General features: G+C 41.4%; 1 protein-coding gene across 1 annotated transcript in view; it reads right to left on the bottom strand.

Annotated features, from left to right (window-relative positions):
- Positions 1-9,265, bottom strand: part of FAM81B (family with sequence similarity 81 member B) — a 52,882-nt gene extending 43,617 nt beyond the window's left edge. Inside the window, exons 1-3 of the mRNA XM_065936810.1 lie at positions 9,250-9,265; positions 8,721-8,824; positions 5,851-5,915 (exon numbers count right to left, since the gene is read on the bottom strand). Of these exons, the coding sequence (XP_065792882.1) occupies positions 5,851-5,915; positions 8,721-8,824; positions 9,250-9,259 (179 nt within the window). The 5' untranslated portion in view covers positions 9,260-9,265. The remainder of the gene's footprint in view (positions 1-5,850; positions 5,916-8,720; positions 8,825-9,249) is intronic.
- Between the last annotated feature and the right edge of the window lie 14,625 nt (positions 9,266-23,890).

The following is a 23,890-nucleotide window of genomic DNA, read 5'->3' as shown; positions in this document are numbered from 1 at the left end:
TTTGTGGTACTGTATTGCTGCAGCCCTAGGAATCTGATACAAATGCTAAATTATTTGAGGGGAGTTTCTAGCCCAAGAGAAATGTAAGGAATTTATTATCACACGGTTTACTTCTTCATAATGCTTATAGTCAACAGAGCACTTTCACAAACATCCATTCATCTCATCCCCACAACCAGTCCTTGGTACAAGTAAAATTTTTCTCAGTTTAGGTGGAAACTAAAGCTTGGGGGTTATCAGTAATCCAGCCAAGAAATATTAGCCTGTTCCTTTGACTCTCTTACCTACATCACAGCAGCTTTATTTAGACCAATTAGTACTTCTCCCTGTTGTATTTATATATACTTTATATATACAAATATATATATTTATATAAATCCCTGAGTTATTCTCAGAGATAAGATATATTTATTCCCCTGAAATATAAATATACATATATATACTCAAGATAAATATATGTATTTATAGATATAAAGCTATATATATATTTAACTGGCATATATATTTACACATGTATATTCTTCATATATAAGTATATAGTCAAGATATATATGTTTCTCTATGATATATATAGCTTGCATATGTATAATTATAGTCTCTGCATATATACATGTGTATAAATATATTTAGCTTGCTTCCAACGTTATGTAATTTTCCACCCCAGTTATCTTTCCTGTGCTTGGCTCACATCTCTCCTTGGAGTCCTAAGGATGCTCTCTGTGGTTCAGGGGTTGGAGGGCCATGCTCTCTGCTCTAGAGAACTGAGATTGGCCTTTGTCTGACTTCAGCTCAGTTCTCACACTAGCTCTTGGGTGTGGTGAGAATTCAGGGAGCCCCCTGGGATGGAGGGAGCTTTGTGTGGGCAGTTCTGCCCTGATTGACATCGGGGTGTTGAGGGTAATGCCAATTTCCTGTGGCTGTGTCCACCCGTAGCCAGAGTCTTGCCCATCATGGGGGGTGGGGGCGCTCAGGGAGATGATGCCAGAGAGAGGATAAAAGACTGCGCTGTGGCTGACAGCAGTGCCTCCCAGGCTCAGCTAAGATGTGAATCCAGGCTGCTGAAACCCCACGGATGGACACCATGGAGGAAGATCAGATGTGGCTGCGTTCACATCTTCCACGCTGCAAGGGATGGACTGGAGGCAAAGATGTCCCAGGATTCTAAGATATCCCAGGATGCGTGTGTGTGTGTGTTGAAAAGATAGCCAGCAGAGGGTGTGGATAGCCAAGTGGTTAGGGAAATAGGTTTTGAGATCATGGAGACACAGATTTCTGTGTTGGAATCTTGGTCTGTCATTGCATTGTGTGACCATGGGCAAGTACTTGACTTCTCTGAACCCCAGTGACTTCATCTTTAAAACAGCAACACTGTCCACCTCTTGGAGTTACTGTGAAGATTCAATGAGGTGATTAACAAGGGTGAGAGCTGGAAGCTTACTCTCAGACGGTAAAGCGTCTGTCTGCCCACAATGAGGAAGACCCAGGTTTGATCCCTGGGTCAGGAAGATACCCTGGAGAAGAAAATAGCAACCCACTCCAGCATTCTTGCTTGGAAAATTCCATGGATGGAGGAGCCTGGGAGGCTACAGTCCATGGGGTCACAAAGAGTTGGACACGACTGAGCGACTTCACTTAAGAGCCGGAAACGTTAACACTGCATATGGTCAGTGGGGCCAGAGACCTGTGCAGGGTGGGAGGGGATCTGCCAGGTAATAAACAACCTGCTCACAATCCAGAGTGCCCTGTGTATCTTCTTGTTTCACAAGCTATGCAGGCTATTTTGAGCTTTCTCATCTGAGAGCTAGTTGCCCTCAAAGATGAATATGATACTGCCAAATAAAACCCAAGAGATCTCCAACCTAACATGACCTATCCCATGAAACACTCAGCCGACAGTGTTTTGTCTTCCTTTCTCGTGTATGCTAACGTGAAATATCTGTCTTCATGTGGCAACGAGAGTGATGCATCATGGTATAATAAAATGTCTGCCATGGTGCTAGGAAGAAGCATTGAACATGACTATTTTCCAGGCCCTGAATGCCCTATTCTACTTACAAGTAGAGCTCATTAATCATTTATTGTTTTGCCCATTTGGCTCACTAAGAGTTTTATGTACCCAAATTTTAAATACCATTCTTTGGCCTTCACCCAGACCTCCATCATCCCCAAATGTACTCCTGAGAGCATCTCTGAGATACATATTGGCTATAGCCCAGCCTGGACAACTCCTCAGTACAAAACAGCTTCATTTCTTTGGCCCAGAGAGCATCACAGTTCAGGGTTACACCCCCCTCCTTTTTATTCCAGTCCTCTCTGCCCCGTGCTGTTTCTGACACACTGCAGGGATGTTCCAGCCTTAGCAAATTTGCTTTCCCCAGTATGTCCATGTAGCCCACTCCCTCATCTCCTGGTTTTTGCTCAAATGGTAACTTCTCACGAGGCCTACCCTGGCCAGATGACCTAACAATGTGAATCTGTTCTTCTTCGTAGAACAAATATTCCATGAGGGCAGGGTCTTTGTTTTGTTCACTAAGGACTGTTTCAAGGGCCTAGCATCATGCCTGGCATGTAGTATATAATCAGTATATATCGGCTAGGTGAATAAATGGCTATAGCCAGTTTCTGAGACCAGGAACCTAAGGGATAGAAAAGAACTTAAGAGTAATTTGATTTTGTGGTGAGATATTGAAGAAAATGAAAAAGTAATTTATGAGCAGAATTTGTTTTCTACTCCAAATGAAATCCTGTGGGGGAATAATGTATGCTCTTAAATCTTAACCGCTTACTTCATTACATAAAAGAGTGCTTATGAGTGTAACTTGTGGGCAGAGTTGAGAAATAGCAAATAGTGGTGACTCTAATCTGCATTCTAGAAATGAATTCTGGATCTTACCTAGACCTGAGACAGCCCTTGGGACTCAGGCACTTAAAACTCCACCCCATTTTATGGAGGAGGCAGAGATGGCCTGGAGAAAAGACATTTTCATTTTCTTCAGGTCACATAGCTGATTACTGGCAGATTCAAGAGTTGGTGCCTAGCCACCCAAGCAATGCTCCTTCTTCCAGCAGAAGAAAAAGAAGAAAGGTGCTGGTGCTTTTCTGCTTAATTAAACTTAAATGAGCACTGACTGCACTATCATGAAATCAGTGGATGTCTGTTCGTTGTGAATCTGTAAACACATGGGGAAATCAGAATTATTTACTGCCTTTAATATAATGTCACCATAATTGTCCTAGAAATGATTGCAAGCATTCCGCCTCCCCCTGCTACACGGATTATTAATACGACCTAACATTTAGCAAGCACTAATCACATGTGGGTGTTGCTCCAACTGCCGGAGGCTGAGAAGAGCCGTGTGCACGCTTGGTCTGCCTGCCTTTTTAATGTGCTTATCTGTAGCCAAACTTCGTTCATAGAATAGGCATTTATCCCTCTTTTTGCTGGATTTTTTTTTTACTCTTCTCAGTTGTTTTTATTATTTGTTTTTAGTATTACCTATAAATATGCCCACATAGATTTATAAGGCATAACCTCTGAGAATATGTGACATATATTCAGACTGTTTAATGAGTTTTATACTTGTGTGAGTACTCCGCTTGCATATCAATACATTTGTTACCACTCAATGCATACTATCACTTGAAGGAGGAAGTTATTTTAAAAATTATCATGTTTATTTTGTTGGATTCGTTATGTCCATTCAAAACATCGCACTGATGATTGAAATGCCCAAATGCCATTTTGCTTTTCCAGTTAATCAGAAAGCTGCTGCTCTAAGCACAGCCCTAAAGAGTCAATTGCTCCGCCATTATTCTCCATTACTTCTGTCAACTATAGTTCTGTAGGAATCGAAATTCAATGCATCATGACAGGCTGTTGCAGGTGTATCGAAAAGTATTAAGGCCAGAGAGTCCCTGCCTTTAGAGAGTTTGCAGTCTGTGCTGGGAGATTAGAGGAGAGAGAGACCGAAAGAAAACCAGCCATCTCAGGTGGTACATAGAAGGCTCTTAGGTATATGACTTAGGCAGCCAGAGAAGGGATGTGGGGGAGATCAAGGTAGAAGTGAATCTTGAGGGCATCATGCTTTGGCTTTGAATTATTGAATCGGTCTTTCCCTTTGTTTCAGTTTTGCTTTCTCTGGAATCCAGGAAATGGCAAACATTTCTCTGGATTTCTTTTTAAGTTTGTTGCCACCTTCCAGGGATTTTCTCTCGTCTTCTATGATGTAAGTCACCGGTCTGAGCTAATGAAATGCACTTGGGTTCACCTTGGAGTTTGACAGAAGAATAATTTCTGTTTTCTATTTGTCATGTGGAGAGTCAGATGGGAATAGGTCTCTGTGTTCTCCTTGGATGGCAAGGATAGCTAATATATCCAATATGATCATTATTTTTGTGCATGCCACCTTCATTGTCCTTAACGAAGAAAAAATGCCATCTATCTACATGTCTTATTTTTAAACATTAAAAAAACACCCTTTCCTCTTGTTTGGTCTCATTTTCTCTAAATTATAGCCTCATTATCCCTAAACAAATACAAATTAAAAGGGTGAAATATTTTATGAAAAGTATTTCATGAAAGAAGGACTGAAATACTATGCTTGATCTACTTGAAATGCGTTAAATTCAGTTGACTAAGAAACAGGGAAATTCTTAATGGTGAACATTCTAGAATATTTGTGGCATGCATGCATGCTCAGTCACGTCCAACTCTTTGCAACCCCATGGACAGTAGTCTACCAGGCTCCTCTGTCCATGGAATTTTCCAGGCAAGGATACTGGAGTGGGTTGCCATTTCCTCCTCCAGGGGATCTTCCCTATCCAAGAATCGAACCCATGTCTCTTGCATCTCCTGCATTGGCAGGTGGGTTCTTTACTACTGTGGCACCTGTGAAGCTGCTGTAATATTAGTGATTTTTAAGGTTTTATTGGCTTCATGGTTAAAACTAATTTAAAAACGAAAATCCAGTATTTTTACTTTTTGTGTGGAATCATTTAATTTGTTCAATCATTTTTCCCCCCTGTGGTCATCATGTATGTTTTTGGATCAGAATTATTTTAAAGTAGTTAGCCTCCAACTAATAAAAATAAATGGGGGAAAAAAAAATAAAGGTACAGTGAGTGGGTCTTATAGTTTCTAGTTCAACCTCTTTATTTGACAAATGAGAGAACAAGCCCAGAGACACAGGGGACTAAGCATGAGGTCATGCAGAAAATTATTGGAAGGCCTGACACTAAATCCCAAGTGTCCTGAAAACTTTAATGGGGACATCAGATCACATCCCTCCATGACATACTCAAATGGAAACCCAAACTAATATGGATTGTCCTGTGATCCCAACTTGTCCAAACTAAGATCTTTTGGACAATGTGCATGTATTAATTGTATATTTCCAAGTCCCCAGAGGTGCCCCTCTCTGTAGACCTTCCCTGGATGAGATTCAGGTGTGGCACTGTAAATAGGGGAAACAAAAATGCTCTGATGACTGATTCAATATATTTCAAAATTTCTGAGTTTTTATCTGGAAATGTTAACATATTCATTTGATTTATTTTGAAAGTCACAGTTAAGTATATCTTATCTTGTCATGTGTCTTTCATTGCCTGTGTTGTGTTATTTTATTTATAAATCTATATGAGACTGTAGGGGCTATTTAAAGAGGAAGCAGTAAAATTGGCACGATTTGTCAATCAGAGAGGAATAAGGGAGGTTCACTTTCCTGACATGGTTTAATGCGGTCCTTCTGAAAGCAGAGAACTAGTTTAGATAAACTCGAAGATCTCATTCAGGCCCTTTAATTTCTAATGTAATCATCAGTGATAGTTAAAACTGTTGTAATTTAGACTTACTTGTCAATGTATTCAACTAGATCTGTAGAATTCTTGGTTGACATTTTGGCCGGAGAAAATCTTACCTGAAACAAAGGTCATGGGTTTAAAATGTATTGTCAGCTACTTTACAGGGAAATCTTATCCATCTTATGATGTTTTAATTTAAAACAAAATCAATGCTATAGGTCACAGGTCATTAGCTCAGTTAATCTTGCACATGCCCCATTTGTACCGCTAGAGGCTAAAGCCCAAATCAAGTTCTGGGAAAATTCTGGACAGTTGTATTTCATATACTTGGTACCATAGTCAAGAAAAACTTTCTGGAAAAGTCAAAGCCATAGATTATTCTTAGATGGTATTTTAATGAAGCAGCAGATAATTACTGGCTGAGTTACTAAAGATGTCTTCATAGAGTGAATTATTCCTGACCTGGTGAATTCCAATGGGAATCAGCTAATTTTAAAAGGCAAAGCCAAAATCTAGAAAACTTGTCTATTCAAATAATTTTGTTTTCTAAGAAATCTGTTTGTCAGAGTCTTATAGTCAATGAGAAATAAAAGTATAGAGCACAGATATGTACATAACTTCTAATGTTAAACATAATTGGCTGTATGGACACTACTAATTCAATAAAATGATACTAGAAAGTTCTAGTATTTGCATGAAAAATCACTTAATTTTGTAGCATTCCTAGGAGTAAAGAGGTTACCAAATGTACTCACTATTGTGCTTATGTTAAGTGTTTGAAATACTAATGTTCTTTTATTTTTTAAAATTAAAAGAGAAAAGGACCCATACTTACCTTCATTTTAATAGCCTATCACTGAACAGTGAACAGACTATGTTAAAACCCATGACAGAAATCATTCCTTTTGCAAAGGCTTTAAGAATGACCACATCATATTTCTTAATTTAGGGCTAAAGAAACTTATTTGGAAACCTCTCTCCTCCAATAAAACTTAAAAAAAAAGAAAGAAAAGTAAGTTTGTTTTTAAGGAGGCTAATATAGAACACCACCTGACAACAGGCTCTCCTGGCCTGCCCACTCAGTGGAAGGAACCAGAAAAAGCTTGAGGCTGTGCAGATGGAGCCAGTGAGCCATTTAATTGTGCTTCGGACCCGCTCTGCTCAATGTTGAGTGGAGTTTGCCATGAGTCTGGCGCTCCAAAGCCAGGTCTTCGCTAGAGAATGGATTTATCATACTAATACCCTGAGCACACAGATGTCTGCGGTATGGAAACCATCCCAGCTCCCTAGAGAACGGGCTTGGTCTTCTGCCCTGGTTGGGTTTTCACCCTGGGTTCTGCTGCAGCAATGCTGTGCCATGGGCCCCTCACCTGCTTAATGCCAGCTCTTTCCTCCTCACCTCCCCACGGCTGCACCCCAGCCTGTGGAGGTTGGTTGTGGGCTGGTCCCTGGCCTTTATGTTTGGCACCTCCTAGTCTTTCGTGAGTACTTGTGGAAAGAAAGAGTGTGATGCACATTGTGTCCAAGGACAATGACTAACGGGGCTATTGTCGTCCTTTCTTCTTTTGAAGTAAAGCAGTTGGATACATATCTGTTTTATCTATTCATTTCTTAAATCAGTTTTATTTTGCTCATTTTTCAGTTTTACTTTGGAAGACAATAAACATCATTCTCTTAAAAGCATACCTACAAGTCACATACTTTGAAAGTAATGAACATTAAACCTGACAATTCAGGGCAATTTGAAAAAATATAGAAAAAGTAAAAGATACAGAAAAAAACACAATTCTAGAGCAAAACTTGTTAACACTGTGGCATAACTTATTTACTCTTTGTGCACTTTTCTAGGTATTTAAGACTGAATTTTTATATTTTTGCCGATTGAATACAGGAGTCAGCTATCCCACTGAATTAAACTGAATATAGGAGTTAGCTCTTCCCACAAACTAAGCATAATTATATCAAAATTGCCTCATAAACAACTTTGTGATTATCATGGGACATTTAGAAGTATTAGTTTTAATTTGTTTAGTAATAATGCTTTACAACTGAATGGACTATAAAATATGTTCACACATATGATGTAATTTCATTCTTGAAACAGCTCTGTACAGTGAGAATCATTAACTAACGGATAACAATAGTTACCTTAAGTAACTGAAATCCTTCTTTATTAGAGAAAGCATTTAAGATGATTATTTTAATAGGTGAGAAATCTGAGGATCAGAGAAGCAAAGAACTTTCTCAACATCATATAGGTGATGATAATGGTCAGGCTGAGTCCTTCCTACGTGCCTTTGTCTTAAAGGCTCATTCAAGCTCCGCATCTTAGGATAGGCCTAATCAGCCCATTTCACATAAGAGGAAGCAGAGAGTTTTTAAGTAATTGTCTGAGTCATGCAGCCAATATGTGGTACAGCCAGTAGATACCAAAAGTCATTGCTTGACATTGTGCTAGCTTTCCAGTCCTCTTCCCATCACAAGAGGCTGTATCTGCTAGTCAGAATTACAAAGCGAAGTCTGAAAATGCTGCTTGAGTGTGTTTTATTTTTTAATTAATGGGGAAGATATGACAAGTACATAACAATAAAAATTTTATTTAGTTATTTTCTTTTTTGTTAGAGATAACAACCACACTTTGGGTTCCTTTTAAATCTTCACAAAAATAAATAATGATCAAATTTCTAGCTCCCCATATTAAAAGTCAGTCCAATGAATGAACTGACAAATCGAGATCATTTTTCTTTTCAGCTTGTGCTGGCCTCAGTCATTTTTTTCAAAGCAGAACAAACAGGAAAGGTGAGAGAGTGAAAAGGAAAGCAACTCTTTCCCGACTCCTGAGATCTCTCTAAGCAACATTAAGCTTTAAAGAAGCTGAACAAAATATCCTATTTTTAATATGAATATCTAAGAGTACTTGCTTTCTTTTCTTGCTCACTGGCTGAGCCAGGAAGGGGGCCATCAGGTTCTTCTGGCTGTTCCTTGGCAGCGGCAGTCGGGGAGGCACTTTTGTTTACATCCGTCTCTAGGCAACCAGAATGCTGAATCAGACCAGGAACTACAGCAAATGAAGTTTTTGCAGTGGTGGCAATTGTTTATTTTTTAATTGAGGGCAGTTTCTGAACATACAGTGAAATTTAGGGGGAGGCTTCCAATTTGTTTCACACATCTTTCCTTCCTTCCTCCCCTCCCTGGTTCTCCCCCAGGTCCGCATCACACCTACAGAATAGCTTATCACTCGGATACTGCCATGAGACAGTCAGGAAACTGTTAAGAGGCGCTCATCTACGTCAAACTGATAATAGGCGATGATTCCTCACCCCATTGTGCCGAAGCCTTCTGAGTATCTACTTTGGGATTTATTACCTTGTTTGTATGTAGTAACAAATATAAGTAAGCTAGCTAAGAATGAGACATGAAGAGTCCTTGAGTAACCCATGAGATAAATACCTGAACTCATGATGCTTGATTTCCTGACTTTTATTTTTCTGGAAAGGGAACAGAGGTTTTTATTTTCTCTCTCTGAAAGCCAAAGTACTAAGGAATTTTGATTGCATCCTGACCAAAATCTTCATGTTTCTGGGGCATCTTCCTGGGGTGGCCCAGCGGCATTGTGACTGCAGGAAGGACTGTGATGTCAATAGTGTTGGGGTCCTCACTTTAGGTCCTAGGTTTAGGGGCTTCAACTGTTTTCCTTAATGCTCATTGTAGTAAAAATCTCTAGGTCCTCCCCACCTCTTTGTCTCAATGGGTGGGAAGTGGTTATTTTTAGACTGATATATCACACCCTTCTGCTTATTTCCCCTTCACAGTTTGAGAAGAGACCAGTTTCCATCAGATTAAACAAAGAAATGAGATGCTGCCATACTCCCGAATCTTTCTCCAAGTATGCTAGTTAAGGCAGCTAACTCTTCTTGGGCTCCAAAATCACTGCAGATGGTGACTGCAGCCGTGAAATTAAAAGACGCTTGCTCCTTGGAAGAAAAGTCATGACCACCCTAGAAAGCATATTAAAAAGCAGAGACATTACTTTGCCAACAAAGGTCCATCTAGTCAAAGCAATGGTTTTTCCAGTGGTCACGTATGGATGTGAGAGTTGGACTATAAAGAAAGCTGAGCACTAAAGAATTGATGCTTTTGAACTGTGGTGTTGGAGAAGACTCTTCAGAGTCCTTGGACTGCAAGGAGATCCAACCAGTCCATCCTAATGGAGATCAGTCCTGAATATTCATTGGAAGGACTGATGCTGAAGCTGAAACTCCAATACTTTGGCCACCTGATGGGAAGAACTGACTCATTTGAAAAGACCCTGATGCTAGGAAAGATTGAGGGAAGAAGGAGAAGGGGTCAGTAGAGGATGAGATGGTTGGATGGCATCACCAACTCGATGGACATGAGTTTGAGTAAGCTCTGGGAATTGGTGATGGACAGGGAAGCCTGGCGTGCTGCAGTCCATGGGTTTGCAAAGAGTCAGACAACTGAGTTACTGCTGACTAACTCCTCCAGGCTATAGGTGGAGCATTACAAAGAACGCTGAAGTGACAGGTGGGTGGGTAGACAGGCTTTGGTTGGTTGTTTGGCTTGTTTCAAAAAGATGTGGATTGTTTTAGCTCTGAGATATTTTCCTGACTTTTAAAATAAGAATTCACATATTTTGCTAATACCGCCTGGCCCTCATATACAGAAATTATGTCACTGGCTGAGTCAATTTTCACACGATGGTGCTGGTTTGCCTTGCTCTGTGGGCATGCATGACGTTCAGAATACTAAGTGACAAATTTTGACCCCATAGATAAAAACATGTGTGATTTTGGCTTCACTAGTGCACCTTCTAGTGCCAAGTCCTTAAAGCTTAGAGATGTAATATTTCATGGTCTGCAAGCAGTCTAAAGTGGCGGTGAGGCCACTTATCATCATTTTTAGAGAGTGCCAGGTGAAGCTGACACACCAGTGACAGAGCAGGTGATTATCATGTTAAAGGTTAGAACCCTGACTTCTCAATCTACTGGCTATTTACTTTGCGCAAAATTACCTCCCCTCTTCAGGCCTTAGTTTTCTCATCTGTAAGGGGAGCTAATAATATTGATTTCATAAGGTGGTTGAGAGGATTCAGTGCAATGATACACTTCAAGCACTCAGCTGAGTGCCAGGCTGGGGAGCCACTAAAAGGCAGCTATTATTAGTGATTATTTCACAAGGTGGCAATTATCCAAGAAATGAGACTCTGTGTGAGAGGAAGACTGGATTTGACCTTGTTAAGCAACTTCTTACAATTCTTTCTCTCTTTAAATTCAGCAAATCCATAGGATTTGCTAGAAAAATGGGCCCCAAATGAAATGAGAGTCTAACTTGTCTGTTCTCTAAATGGCTGCTTGTCTTTTCATAGAACAGTGCACGTATGTACCATTGAATTCCTACCTGCCCAAATGTGTAGGAAAATCCCTCTCAGAAGTCAATGGTCTTCAAAAATGCCTCCTTATCTAGGGCTACCAAGAGTATAGCCTAAAGCAAAGAAGCCAATGATGTTCAATTTCCACCTTAAAAACTTAAAAATGACATTATGTTCTGGCATTATTTTTTAATATGCATAAGTGAAAGTCACTCAGTTGTGTCTGACTCTTTGAAACCCCATGGACTATACAGTCGATGGAATTCTCCAGGCCAGAATACTGGAGTGGGTAGCCTTTCCCTTCTCCAGGGGATCTTCCCAACCTAGGAACTGAACCCAAGTCTCCCACATTGCAGGCAGTCTTTACTGTCTGAGACACAAGGGAAGCCCAAGAATACTGGAGTGGGCAGCCTATCCCTTCTCCAGGGGACCTTCCTGACCCAGGAATCAAACTGGGGTCTCCTGCATTGCAGGCGGATTCTTTAGCAACTGAGCTATCAGAGAAGCATAAAGAAGACAAAATTTTAAATATAATTTTATTTACTCACTTATTTTCGGCCATCCTGGATCTCCATTGCTGTGTGGGCTTTTCTGTAGCTGCAGCAGGCTGGGGCTACTCTCTCATTGAGGTTCGTGGGCTTCTCATTGCAGCGGCTTCCTTTACGTTGCCCTGGCTCTGGGGACATGGCCTTCAGTCGTTGCACCACATGGACTCAGTAATTGTGGCCCACAGGCTTAGTTGCTCCAGGGCATGTGGGATCTTCCTGGAGCAGTGATTGAACCCACGTCCCCTGCATTGGCAGGCAGCCTCTTTACCACTTGAGCCACCAGGAAGCTCTGATGATTACTTTAAATGGAGGCATAGAGGAATAATCTTGAGATGGTGGTCAATGAAGACAGAACTGCTGTGTGCTGTTGCATACTTCACAACCCTAGGGGTGCCATCCACACAGTTCAGTTCAGTTCAGTCGCTCAGTCGTATCCAACTCTTTGCGACCCCATGGGCTGCAGCACATCAGCCTGCCTGTCCATCACCAACTCCCAGAGCTTACTTAAACTCATGTCCATTGAGTCGGTGATGCCATCCAACCATCTCATCCTCTGTCGTCCCCTTCTGCTCCTGCCTTCACTCTTTTCCTGCATCAGGGTCTTTTCCAGTGAATCAGCTCTTTGCATCAGGTGGCCAAAGTATTGGAATTTTAGCTTCAGCATCAGTCCTTCCCATGAACACGCAGGACTCATCTTTCGGATGGACTGGTTGGATCTCCTTGTAATCCAAGGGACTCTCAAGAGTCTTCTCCAACACCACAGTTCAAAAGCATCAAGTCTTTAGTGCTCAGCTTTCTTTATGGTCCAACTCTCACATCCATACCTGACTACTGGAAAAACCATAGCCTTGACTAGATGAACCTTTGTTGACAAAGTAATGTCTCTGCTTTTTAATATGCTGTCTATCTTGGTCATAACTTTCCTTCCAAGGAATAAGGGTCTTTTAATTTCATGGCTGCAATCACCATCTGCAGTGATTTTTGGAGCCCCCCAAAATTCACACAATACTGATGTAGATTTTCATGTTTGTTACGCATAGCGAAATTTTCAATCTGTTGCCTGACGATTTTTCAGGCAGACGTCAAGAAAAGATCTTCTTCTAATAAAGTAAGTATACTAGTCCAGATTTTTCACAAGTGAAAGTCAGAGAAAGGTCCTGAGAAGAATACCTGTTTCTAACTCACACAGAAGTGTCTGTGGGTCAGTGACCATCCCAACTCAGGGTGTCTGCCGAATGCTGTGTCCTCTGCTGAAGTGCCCTCAACCAGCGCTGGGCCACAGCAGCCAGTGGTCATTGGAAATATCCTCCTGACTTCCTGTTCCTTTTAGGTCACCTTTCGCCTGTTGTTCTAACTGCTTGCTGGCCCTCCTTCCTGGGGCCGTCTCATGGGACCTGAGGATCTCTGCTCACTCCCTTGCTTTTTTGCTGGTCTTAATTCAAATATCACTTTTCCAAAGAGGCCTTCCCTGACTCTCTAAAACTTATCATTTCCTCTTATATACACACTCTTCCCGTTTTCTGCTATATTTTCCTCTTCAGCATGTATCTATCTAATTTGCACTTACTTTTCTTACTAATTGTTTCCTCTGCTAGATTCTTAGCTCCAGGGGGGGCAGAAAATTTTATCTCTTTTGTTCACTGCTCTGTCACGATGTCTAGAACAGTATCTGGTCCATGGTAAGTGCTCAATAAGTGTATGTTAGATAAATGAATAAACGAAGTCCATGAACACGTGTGGACAAAATTCTGCCCAGGAGTTCAGAAATACAGGTGCCAACACATGAATGTGTGTGAGTTGTAGAGGAGCTGGCATCTCACCTGAACTTTGCAAAATGCACAGACGGGAGGTCCCTAAGGTCTGAGTGGCAACTGCCGAGTCAGACCCCTCTCTTGCCTCCCCCCACCCCTGCTGCCCCTCCAGGAGCCCCACAGATACCTCCAGGGGCTCTTACTGTCTAGGTCGCTATTGACACTTGGAGAGAGGAACGGTCTCTCTTGATTCATCACCGAACATTTCTTGTCCTGTCCTCTTCCCGTCTGACTTTCAGCCAGTTTCTCTCTTAGAAGGGGTCTAACCAATTCAGCGTGGCCTTCATATCCAAGAAGGGACAATGCCTAAGTCCAGGCATTGCACACATGAGTGGGTATAAAATTTGCCTGGAGAGCCTCTTAAGCTGTAGACTCTTGTGGAGTCTGTGGAGTCTCCTGTGGAGAACTGAGCAGTTCCCACCCTCACAGGTTTCAGAGGAGCTTGTTTTGATTAGAAATCCAAGGACCACACACTGAACAACTCAGAGAATGTAATTTCTAAAGGTGGCATCCATTCCTGCAAAACCTACAAGGAACCTACTTTTGGTTGGGGAGCCTCCTCGGTATTTCTAGAATTGCTGCTCTATTCCTGTAAACTCTCCGCAGAGCTGCCTGCCAGTCTGCCTGTCCATCCAGCAGCATCTTAGATTCAGTGTCTACGTGCATTTTCCTCCACTGCAGTGGTGCTGGAGGAGCTTTCTCCTTTCAAAACAACTTCCTCGGGTCCTAATTACCATCTGCGCCTCCTCCAAGCCTGAACCGCACCTTAGCAGAAGTCTCCCCTCAGGTGCCAGGCAATTTCCAGCCAAGTCTGTCTATCTGGTGTTTATACCTTGCGACTCCTCCCACCTCTCAGCAAGGCTCTCGTTGTCCCTTCCCTGGTTCCCTGTTACCACTTCTGTCTCCCCCACCTCTGAACAAACAGCTTCTCCCCAGACACCTACTTGCAGTCCAGCTGCTAAGATGAATTCCCACCTCCCTCCGCTGTCTTTCCTGCCTCCAGCCCCCACAACCTTTACCTGGCTTTGGCTAAGGTCAGCCCAGTCAACTGAGTCACCAAATTAAGTGCAGCGCATTAAAATATAGCAACTTCAGTAATTTGCAATGGAGTAAAATGCCAAGGGAAAAAGGATACACTCGGAGATGTGCATTCATCTTTGTATAGAGTCTGCCACATTTTTTCACATGTGCAAACAGAGTCTAGGACAAACAAAACACAATGACTAAAAAAAAACTATTGTGGCTGATAATGACAAAGGGTAGGTGAGCTAATCATTCAGAGACAATAATAGTTGGAGTGGCTACCAGATCCAGGGACCCTGAGTTTCTGTGGAGGCAAGCCAAGCTCGTGCTCATTGTTAAGCTGGTTTACAGAAACTCTGGGAGCTGAACCCAGGAATATTTATTCTCGCTGCTCTAGTCGCCTGACTTCTTCCCCTCATTTCTCTGTAAAAATCTCTTCTGCTGAAAGGATGCTTCTTGCGCGGCCAGGTGAGTGCGCCTCCCGCATTCAGCAGCCTGTTCTCAAAAACCCGAGTTCCACATCCTGAGGGCGTCAGCTCTCCAGGCACAGGGGCTGCTGCTCTGATGACCTCCAGGAGCCTGATTCTGTCTGTGGTGAGACCAGTGTTCCCACCCAGCCAGCCTCACGCCAGCATCAGAGCTTCAAGGTGAACAGCAATGTCTGTTTGAAAAGCATATAAATAGATTCTAATCCCCAAATCAATGAATGTATTTTTGGCCCTAGACGTCCACACATTTAGCCAAATGGCTCTAGGACAGAATTTAATATTGTATGTGTTGGTCTCTTCAGTAAAGAGGGTAATGAAATTCACGAGGGATGTTTTCCCTTGTTCTGGGAATAACTTTATGTCCCACCATTAAAATAGATGAGATTCCGTTCTGTGCAAAACTTTCCTCTGGGGCCCATTCCCTCAGCGTGTGCTACACACTCACATCCTCTTACGGCTAGGATGCCTAACCTTTAAGGATTTGGGCATCTTCCCTTTGCCCTTCTTCTAGCTTGGCTATCTTTTTAAAAGTTAAAGTGAAAATAATTTTGTCCAAGGCACTTTTTTTTTTCCCCCTAGAAATTTGTGGTCAGCTTTTCATAGGCATAAAAATAAATAGACCAAACTGGAACCTTAGGGGACGAGAAAACATGTGCTGAATGCCTAGTATGTGCAGGGCATGGTGTATGTGAATTTCTATACTTATAGTTCAGTTAATTCTCATAACAACTAAATGAGCATAGTATCCCATTATATAGGTACAAGTTGAGGAACTTTCTGAAAGTCATTCAGCAATGTGGCTGACTGAAGTCTGTGCTCTTTCTATCTTGCCAAGCTGCTTATCTTTGAAGCCTCTATATATCTTCACCCTTTTCTGGCCCCCCATTATTTATGTCATCTCTTCTGCCCCCTTGCCAGTCACCTTGTGTTTTAGATACTTCAAGCTTCCTGCTTAATTCATTCAGTCATTCAATCACTCATTTACTCTGTCAGTCACATAAGCATTCAAACATTTATTCGGTGATTTCTAAGTTTTTTTCTAGACATATAGCAACAAGTAAAACATAAAAAATGTTCTCTGATATTCTAAAAGGCCATGTAAAACAAGTCCATGGGCATAGGCATTTAAGATGAAGCATAGTGAGTGCAATTATAGAGGAAAGCAGAGGAGCTGGGCAGCCAAGCAGAACTCATAGTCACCTTATCTGAAATTATTATTGAAATAATCATTATACATTTTGATGGGCTTTTAGCCTTTTATCTATGAACATATACATGTATGTGTGTGTATATGTGTGTGTGTGTTTGTGTACTGAAGATCACATTATATGTATAATTTTATATGCTGACTTCTCCATTTAGTCTTAATGACATGCTATATTTTGATATATTACCTGTTATCACATATTTTTTTAAAAATAGGCTTTTAACAATTGGCTAACTGTAATTCTATTTAAGTTAAAAGACGCTTACTCCTTGGAAGGAAAGTTATGACCAATCTACTAGACAGCATATTAAAAAGCAGAGACATTACTTTGCCAACAAAGGTTCGTCTAGTCAAGGCTATGGTTTTTCCAGTGGTCATGTATGGATGTGAGAGTTGGACTGTAAAGAAAGCTGAACACTAAAGATTTGATGTTTTTGAACTGTGGTGTTGGAGAAGACTCTTCAGAGTCCCTTGGACTGCAAGGAGATCCAACCAGTCCATCCTAAAGGAGATTAGTCCTGGGTGTTCATTGGAAGGACTCATGCGGAGAGCTGACTCATTTGAAAAGACCCTGATGCTGGGAAAGATTGAGGGCAGGAGGAGAAGGGGATGACAGAGGATTAAATGGTTGGATGGCATCACTGACTCGATGGACATGGGTTTGGGTAAACTCTGGGAGTTGGTGATGGACAGGGAGGCCTGGCGTGCTGCAGTTCATGAGGTCGCAGAGTCAGACATGACTGAGTGACTGAACTGAACTGAATTCTGTTAACTACTTCTTCATTTTTAGATATTTAGGCTGTGGCCAACTTTTTGAATAGTGGTGATAATACAGTGATAAAATTTTATAAAAAATCATTTCATATACCTGATTATTCTCTAAAAATAATGTATCAAAGGTTAGGAATATTTGTGAGAATCTTGATACACATTGCCAAACTGCCCTGAAAAAAATTATATTTTTGCAAGGCAAAGTAAAATTGTGTAACAGGAGACATAAAATTTCTATACCCAAATGTAGAATTTGTACATCTTAAAATATATATCAGGGAACTATCCAAAAATATAGAAAAAACCTTATAAACATGTTCATTATGGTGTTAAAATAACTAAAGATTCGTATTTGTCTTAATTGTCTGAGATGAGAGAAATGCTAACAGTATTATTCTGTAGAACTTATTTAGGACAACCATTAAAAATAGTGTTTATAAATGATTACTGATGATACGTAAAATGTATATTTACAGTGGTCAGTAGAAAATTGAGATACAGAATGTTACATGTAGTTTGATTTCACAAAAATAACTTTGTCAAAGTTTTAATAGCTTTTGGGAGGATTATGCATAATTTTTTTCCTTTTCTCTAGTTTACTGCATTCTTATTAATATGAATTGCTTTTATATTTGAAAAAAAACTGAGACAACTCTTCCTTTGTTGTAAAATTGTTTTCTCCTCTGATTTCCTTACTGATGTCAGTCTGGAGATAAAATTTCAGTCCTACTTTCATTTTCTAATGGTGCGCACCAGATTTTATATTTTGTTAAGAAATCATACTAGAAATCACAAACTTCCTGGCTGCAGGCTTCTTGGAAGTGATCAGGCTGAAAAAATGCCTGCTAATTCCAGAATGCCTTCACAGCTTCCACCGGCCAGAGCTGGGTATGGGATTTGAGATGAGAAATTGTGGTTGGGTTCCTGACTTGTTCAATTTCCACGTCTCTTAGAAAGCAGCAGAGAAGGTTCCTGTCTGATCCGCTATTGATCCCTAGAGAAGCCGACAGCGAGGCACTTTCAGAGCAGAATATTCAGCTTCAGGATGACAAAGCACTTTTCACTCCAGGTCTCAGACTCAATTTCCATCAGTCAATAATTTGTTTCAGACTTTAGTCCATGTTTATTTTTTAAGATGGAAGACAGCATTATTTGATCTGACAGCAGAAATAAGAAATGTCTTGAAGAGGATTCACGAGGAGACTTCTAACATTTTTTTAAGAATTGAGGAGTCTCTGTAGTTATTTCTTATATTTTAAATTCAATTTCCATATTTATGCATATACACTTCTACAACAAAAGTGCATAAATGATATACCTTTTAAGTGAAGTCTTTTTTTTCCTTTTCATTTTTGCTTCTTCCTTCCCTCAGCCCTCTCACTCATGTGAACTACCTACCATGTAGCCTTGGTAGGAGATCTATATATCTTCAGAAAATGTCAAGTAGATTAAAACGCCTCTTTCCTACTCAGGTTTTTTGGGGGATGTTAACTTCAAATGTTAGCCAGGTTTGAGAGCTCTGCAGCAATGTCTTCTCATTAGTAGCTCGTTGGTGTTACAACTATACTTAGAGAAGTGTTATCTGATTTTATGTTAAGAATTGAAGATCTGAATGTTGTTTCTGGCGAGTGAACAGATTCTTTTTTATACTACCTCAACTTTAAAATGTTCAAATAAATGTTCTATGCCTTAAAAAATAAAAAATACTTCCAGTGGGCATTTACAGAGAAGGGCACAAGGGAACTTTCTGGAATGGTAGTAATTTTCTATATTGGTTATGGTGATTTCCTTGGTGTGTAGCATCCATCAAACTATATTGAACTATATGCTTTAAATGGGTGCATTTTTTTTTTTTTTTACCAAGTTATACTTGACAGACATTGTTATATTAGTTTTAGGTATGCAATATACTGACTTAATATTATGCATTATGAGATAAGCACCACAGTAAGTCCAGTTACCATCTGCCATCAATCAAGTTGTTACAGTATTACTGACTATATACTAAAATGGATGCACTTTATAGTGGTAAGCTATATACAAATATTTGTAAGACAAAAGCACTTTTGTTTATTCCAGTGAGTTTTTAAAATTTTCCACAAAGACATTGGTGCTTATCACTATAGGCTTCACCTCTCCCCCATCTGTGATGACATGTGGATTTCAGATGATTTCTTCTATGGGGCCACTCATGGACTGGGACGTAATGGAGAGGCCGAAGTGGCTCTGCAGGGGACAAAATGTCACTCGAGGAAATGTCATCAGACTCATCAGAGCTGTGTACAGAAGCTGAGATCGGCCTAGTTCTTCCATAAGCCTCTTCCAGATGGTGGCGAAAGATGGAGAAGGAGGCAGTTCTTGACTTGATGTCATGGAGACAGAGTTCCGTGCTCTGTCCATATTTATCTCTCTCCACTCCCTTTCTCATTACTGTATCAAACATAGGTCAGGCAGAACAGTACGTACCAGTTAATAAAACAAACACCATTATTTTTGAACCAGCTGACTCTCCAGTTGCTTGTTATAGTCTCTCTAAAGGCAATTTTGGGCTAAATTTTATTATGGCTTTATTCTCTCATTTATTTTAATTATGCTGGTGACTAAATTATTTTTTAAAGAAGCGGCTTCATTATGCATCTAACTCTAAATCCCTCTTGGTTAGAAGCAGTGAAATTTAGGCTATGAAATGGCCCAAGTGGGTAATTTCTTATCCTCATTCCCCAACATTTGGGCAGCTTTGTGTTGTCAGGGAGACCCTTCTTTCCATCTTGGTTCATGTTGAAAGCCACAGAGCTGATATTCACGTGCACTCTTCATTCATTGTCACTAAGTCCCTTAGAGGGTCCGGTCACTCTGGCTTTAGTCAAAGCTGAAGAGCAGAGTAGTGTTCACTGCAGTGGACCAATCACGTGGACGTGGAAATGCAATTCAAATTTGTTGCATGGACTGTCTTGTGAGGGGTGGATGGGGTTGAAGTTTTTGGTAACTTTTTTTGTTTGTTTGTTTTTGGTTGTGCTGTGGCTCATGGGGATCTTAGTTCCCTGACCAGGGAATGAACCTGTGCCCCTGCATTGGGAGCACAGATTCTTAACCACTGGACTGCCAGGGAAGTCCCTGTAAATTCTCTTTAAAAACCTCAAGCCTCAATACTAATATTCATGGTGTAAATAAAATTGAATTGAAGGAGGATAGTGAAGATAGCCATGAGGAAAGGCTTCAACTACTTTGAAGAAAGTTGGAGGAATGGATTTATTTATGAAGGTCTAGTATGTATTTGCTTTGATCCCTGGGTCTGGAATAGCCTCTGGAGAAAGGAAATGGCAACCCACTCCAGTATTCTTGCCTGGGCAATCCCAGGGACAGAAGAGTCTGGCAGGTTACAGCACACGGGGTTGCAGAGAGTTGGACATGACTTAGCAACTGAACATACACACACACTCACACACAGAGTATGTGTTTACTTATTTATTTTATGTTTTCCTCAACAAAAAATCTTTGGGAATTTCAGTGGGTAATTCCTTGCCTACTGTGTTCTAGAAATAAAAACTGTACACTGAAGTAATAAAACTATTTAATAATGCAATTTTGCAATGTATGCAAATTGAAAGAGAATAAGATATTTACCTGATAGCACTGAAAATGTGTAACCACAGCACTGACCAAGTGATGCGGACTGTAGAAAGTCATCCAAACAGTCCATTTGGAGTTTGTTGTTGTTGTTCAGTCACTAAGTTGTGTCCGACTCTGCGACCCCATGGACTGCAGCACGCCAGGCTTCCTGGTCCTTCACCATCTCCTAGAGTTTGCTCAAACTCATGTCTGTTGAGTCGGTGATGCCATCCAACCATCTCATACTCTGTGACCCCCTTTTCTTCCTGACCTCAATCTTTCTCAGGATCAGGGTCTTTTCCAGTGAGTCGGCTCTTCACATCAGGAGGCCAACATAATGGAGCATCAGCTTCAACATCAGTCCTTCCAATGAACACCCAGGACTAATCTCCTTTAGGATGGAGTGGTTGGATCTCCTTACAGTCCAAGGGACTCTCAAGAGTCTTCTTTAGCACCACAGTACGAAAGCATCAGTTCTTTGGCGCCCAGCCTTCGTTATGGTCCGGCTCTCACATCCTTACATGACTACTGTACATAACTACTGTACATGACTACTGTAACTTTGACTAGACGGACCTTTGTCAGCAAAGTGTTCTTTACCGTCTCCCCAGGCAGGACACCACCACGGTGGAAGGGCCAGGAGTGGTGCCGTGGCTGGTGGGAAGGCTGGGGATGGCGTTGCCTCTCCCCAGGCCTCAGTCTCTGCAGAGGTCCCTCCCTTCCCAGACTGGATGTGGTGAGCATATCTTAAGATAGAGCCGCGCACTTATTAAAGGAAAATGCCTCCATTGTCCAATGTGGGGCCTGTCCGCTAGTGCCCTGGCTTCAGAGAGGCAGGGAAGAGATACTCTGAAGGAAGCCAGTGAGGATGTTTGCTCCTGGAGGGAAGAGATCTGTGAGATGTGTGTGGGAGAGGGAGGAGACAGCATTGCTTAAAGGGAGTGAACCATTTAGGGCTTTAGGCGACCCCTCTTTTGACTGCAAATCTTCAACTGTTACTAGATTCTCTAAATGCTTGAAAAGAATAGTATTTTTGTCTGTCTGTCTTTGGAAACCAGTGACCAGTCAGGGTTTTGTGACTGAACTTGCGAAACAGAGATCCGAGCACAGGTGTAGGAGCTGGACATAAGGGAGGATCAAGAAGTAAGCCCTGAGGATTTCCCACGATTTCGTTTGGGACAGACACCAAACTTTGTCAGGGGTAATGACTGCGGTCTTAGGATGAAAGGCAAAGCAGACAACAAAAGCAGTGAGATGCTGGGTGACTCCTTAGAATGCTAAGTCAAACATCTTTGGAAAAAAATCCTACTTTAGACTTTCAAGTTTTATGGAATGAAATTGTGCCAAATAACCAGAGTTCTTAAAGTGAGCACATAGAGCAATTTAATTACAGACCATTTGAACACAGCTTGACATGTTAATACAGATGAGTGAAAATGTAGATTCAAGTCTTCAAGAGTTTCAACATATCACTTCTTTTCATGTAAATCCATCTTTCTTGCCTCAGGACTTCCCTGGTGGTCCAATGGCTAAGAATTCACCTTCCAATGCAAGTTTCCCAGTCAGGGAACTAAGATACCACACGTCATGGGGAACAGGAGAAGCAGCCCTCGGAACGTGAACCCAGATCCATTTTCCATGTAGCAAGCTTTCATTAACCTTTAAGACTCTTTGTCTCGTTGATGGAAGAACTGTGACTTGTCCTCTTGGAATCATCCTCTTGCCGTGAGACCCTGTTACTGCTTCTAGCCTGAGAGACCTGTTGTAAGGGAGGAAGAAATGAAGAGGGTGAAGTTGACATACGTGGGCCTTCAGTTTTCTCTTTTCTGTATGCAGTCTTGAAAAAAAGAACATGGCTAGGTATTTTTCTGTGTGAATGGGGAAAGGTGGATTCAGGAAGCTCTGAGTCAACCAGATAATTCTGGAAGGACTTCACCAGGCCAGGAAAATTTATGAACCCAACTGGTCATGGATATCAACCAGGTAGAAAGAACATTGGCATCACTGCAAGGAGCTGGATCCTCAGGGGGCGTCTGATTCTGCTGGTTCTGTTCAGGCTCAAGGGGGATGAAGTCTCTAGGTAACTCTCATAACTAGGATGAAATGTCAATAAGGCATGAAACAAGAAATAAAAAAATGAAGACAGGGCGTTGTGTGATCAAGGCTTGAAGGACATAGTGAAGGTAAGAGGAGGCTTCATTAGGAAGCTGGGGATGTTGAAGGGGAGAAGAGAGGGATTGAGGACCCAGACTCCCCATGGGTCATTGTATTGGCCTGACTCCAGTTGGTTACCAGTTCCCTAGAGGCAAGAGCTTTGAAATGAGAATCTCATGAAAGGAGGTTCTGCTACCCTGACTCTGTGCCCTTACCAGGAAAGATTGCTGTCGAGGTGGTTAATTTGAGAACAGAGTGATCAACCTCAGTTTGTCCAGGGTTTTCCTAACTTTTGCAAGGAAGGTCTCTAGTCTGGAGGAATCTCGGTCACCCTGGAGTCCTATGGAATCTGATGCTGGCTGGTGGTTAGGACCTTGCAGGAAGTGGTACTGTGTTGGACACAGTATTACTATCCAGGGCAGGACAAGGGAGGAACAACGGAAGCAAATCAGAAAAGCATGGTTTATGTAGGAGATGTACTTTTCTCTCATTTTAGATTCTAGGATCCCTTGATTCAGAGAAAGGAGTACAAAGCTGTTACCGTTGAGGTTTTAGATCATACTTATCAGGAAGGCAACAAACCTGCATTCTGGTTCAGGAGACAGAGATAGAGGGATTAGAAATATGAGGTAGTAGAGGCCTTGTTGTAGAGTAGATTTCTCATCTGCCTTGGGAGGGTCCTGGATGTTCATTTAACTTTTCTATAGTTCCTATTGGAAGAAGTCATCACTATTTGAAAATAATGATGGGTGAAGCAGTTAAATTCTGTAGGAAAAAACTCCACTGATGTTAACTCAAAATAAGTGTCAGTTCAGTTCAGTCGCTCAGTTGTGGCACGCCAGGCCTCCCTGTCCATCACCAACTCCCGGAGTTCACCCAAACCCATGTCCATCGAGTTGGTGATGCCATCCAACCATCTCATCCTCTGTCGTCCCCTTCTCCTCCCGCCCTCAATCTTTCCCAGCATCAGGGTCTTTTCAAATGAGTCACCTCTCCGCATGAGGTGGTCAAAGTATTGGAGTTTCAGCTTCAACATCAGTCCTTCCAATGAACACTCAGGATTGATCTCCTTTAGGATGAACTTGTTGGAT

Source organism: Muntiacus reevesi, chromosome 1, assembly GCF_963930625.1.
Source record: "Muntiacus reevesi chromosome 1, mMunRee1.1, whole genome shotgun sequence".
In the NCBI taxonomy this organism is placed as follows: domain Eukaryota; kingdom Metazoa; phylum Chordata; class Mammalia; order Artiodactyla; family Cervidae; genus Muntiacus; species Muntiacus reevesi.
The sequence above is the reverse complement of the archived record's forward strand: the minus strand, read 5'-3'. Positions and strand labels throughout refer to the sequence as shown.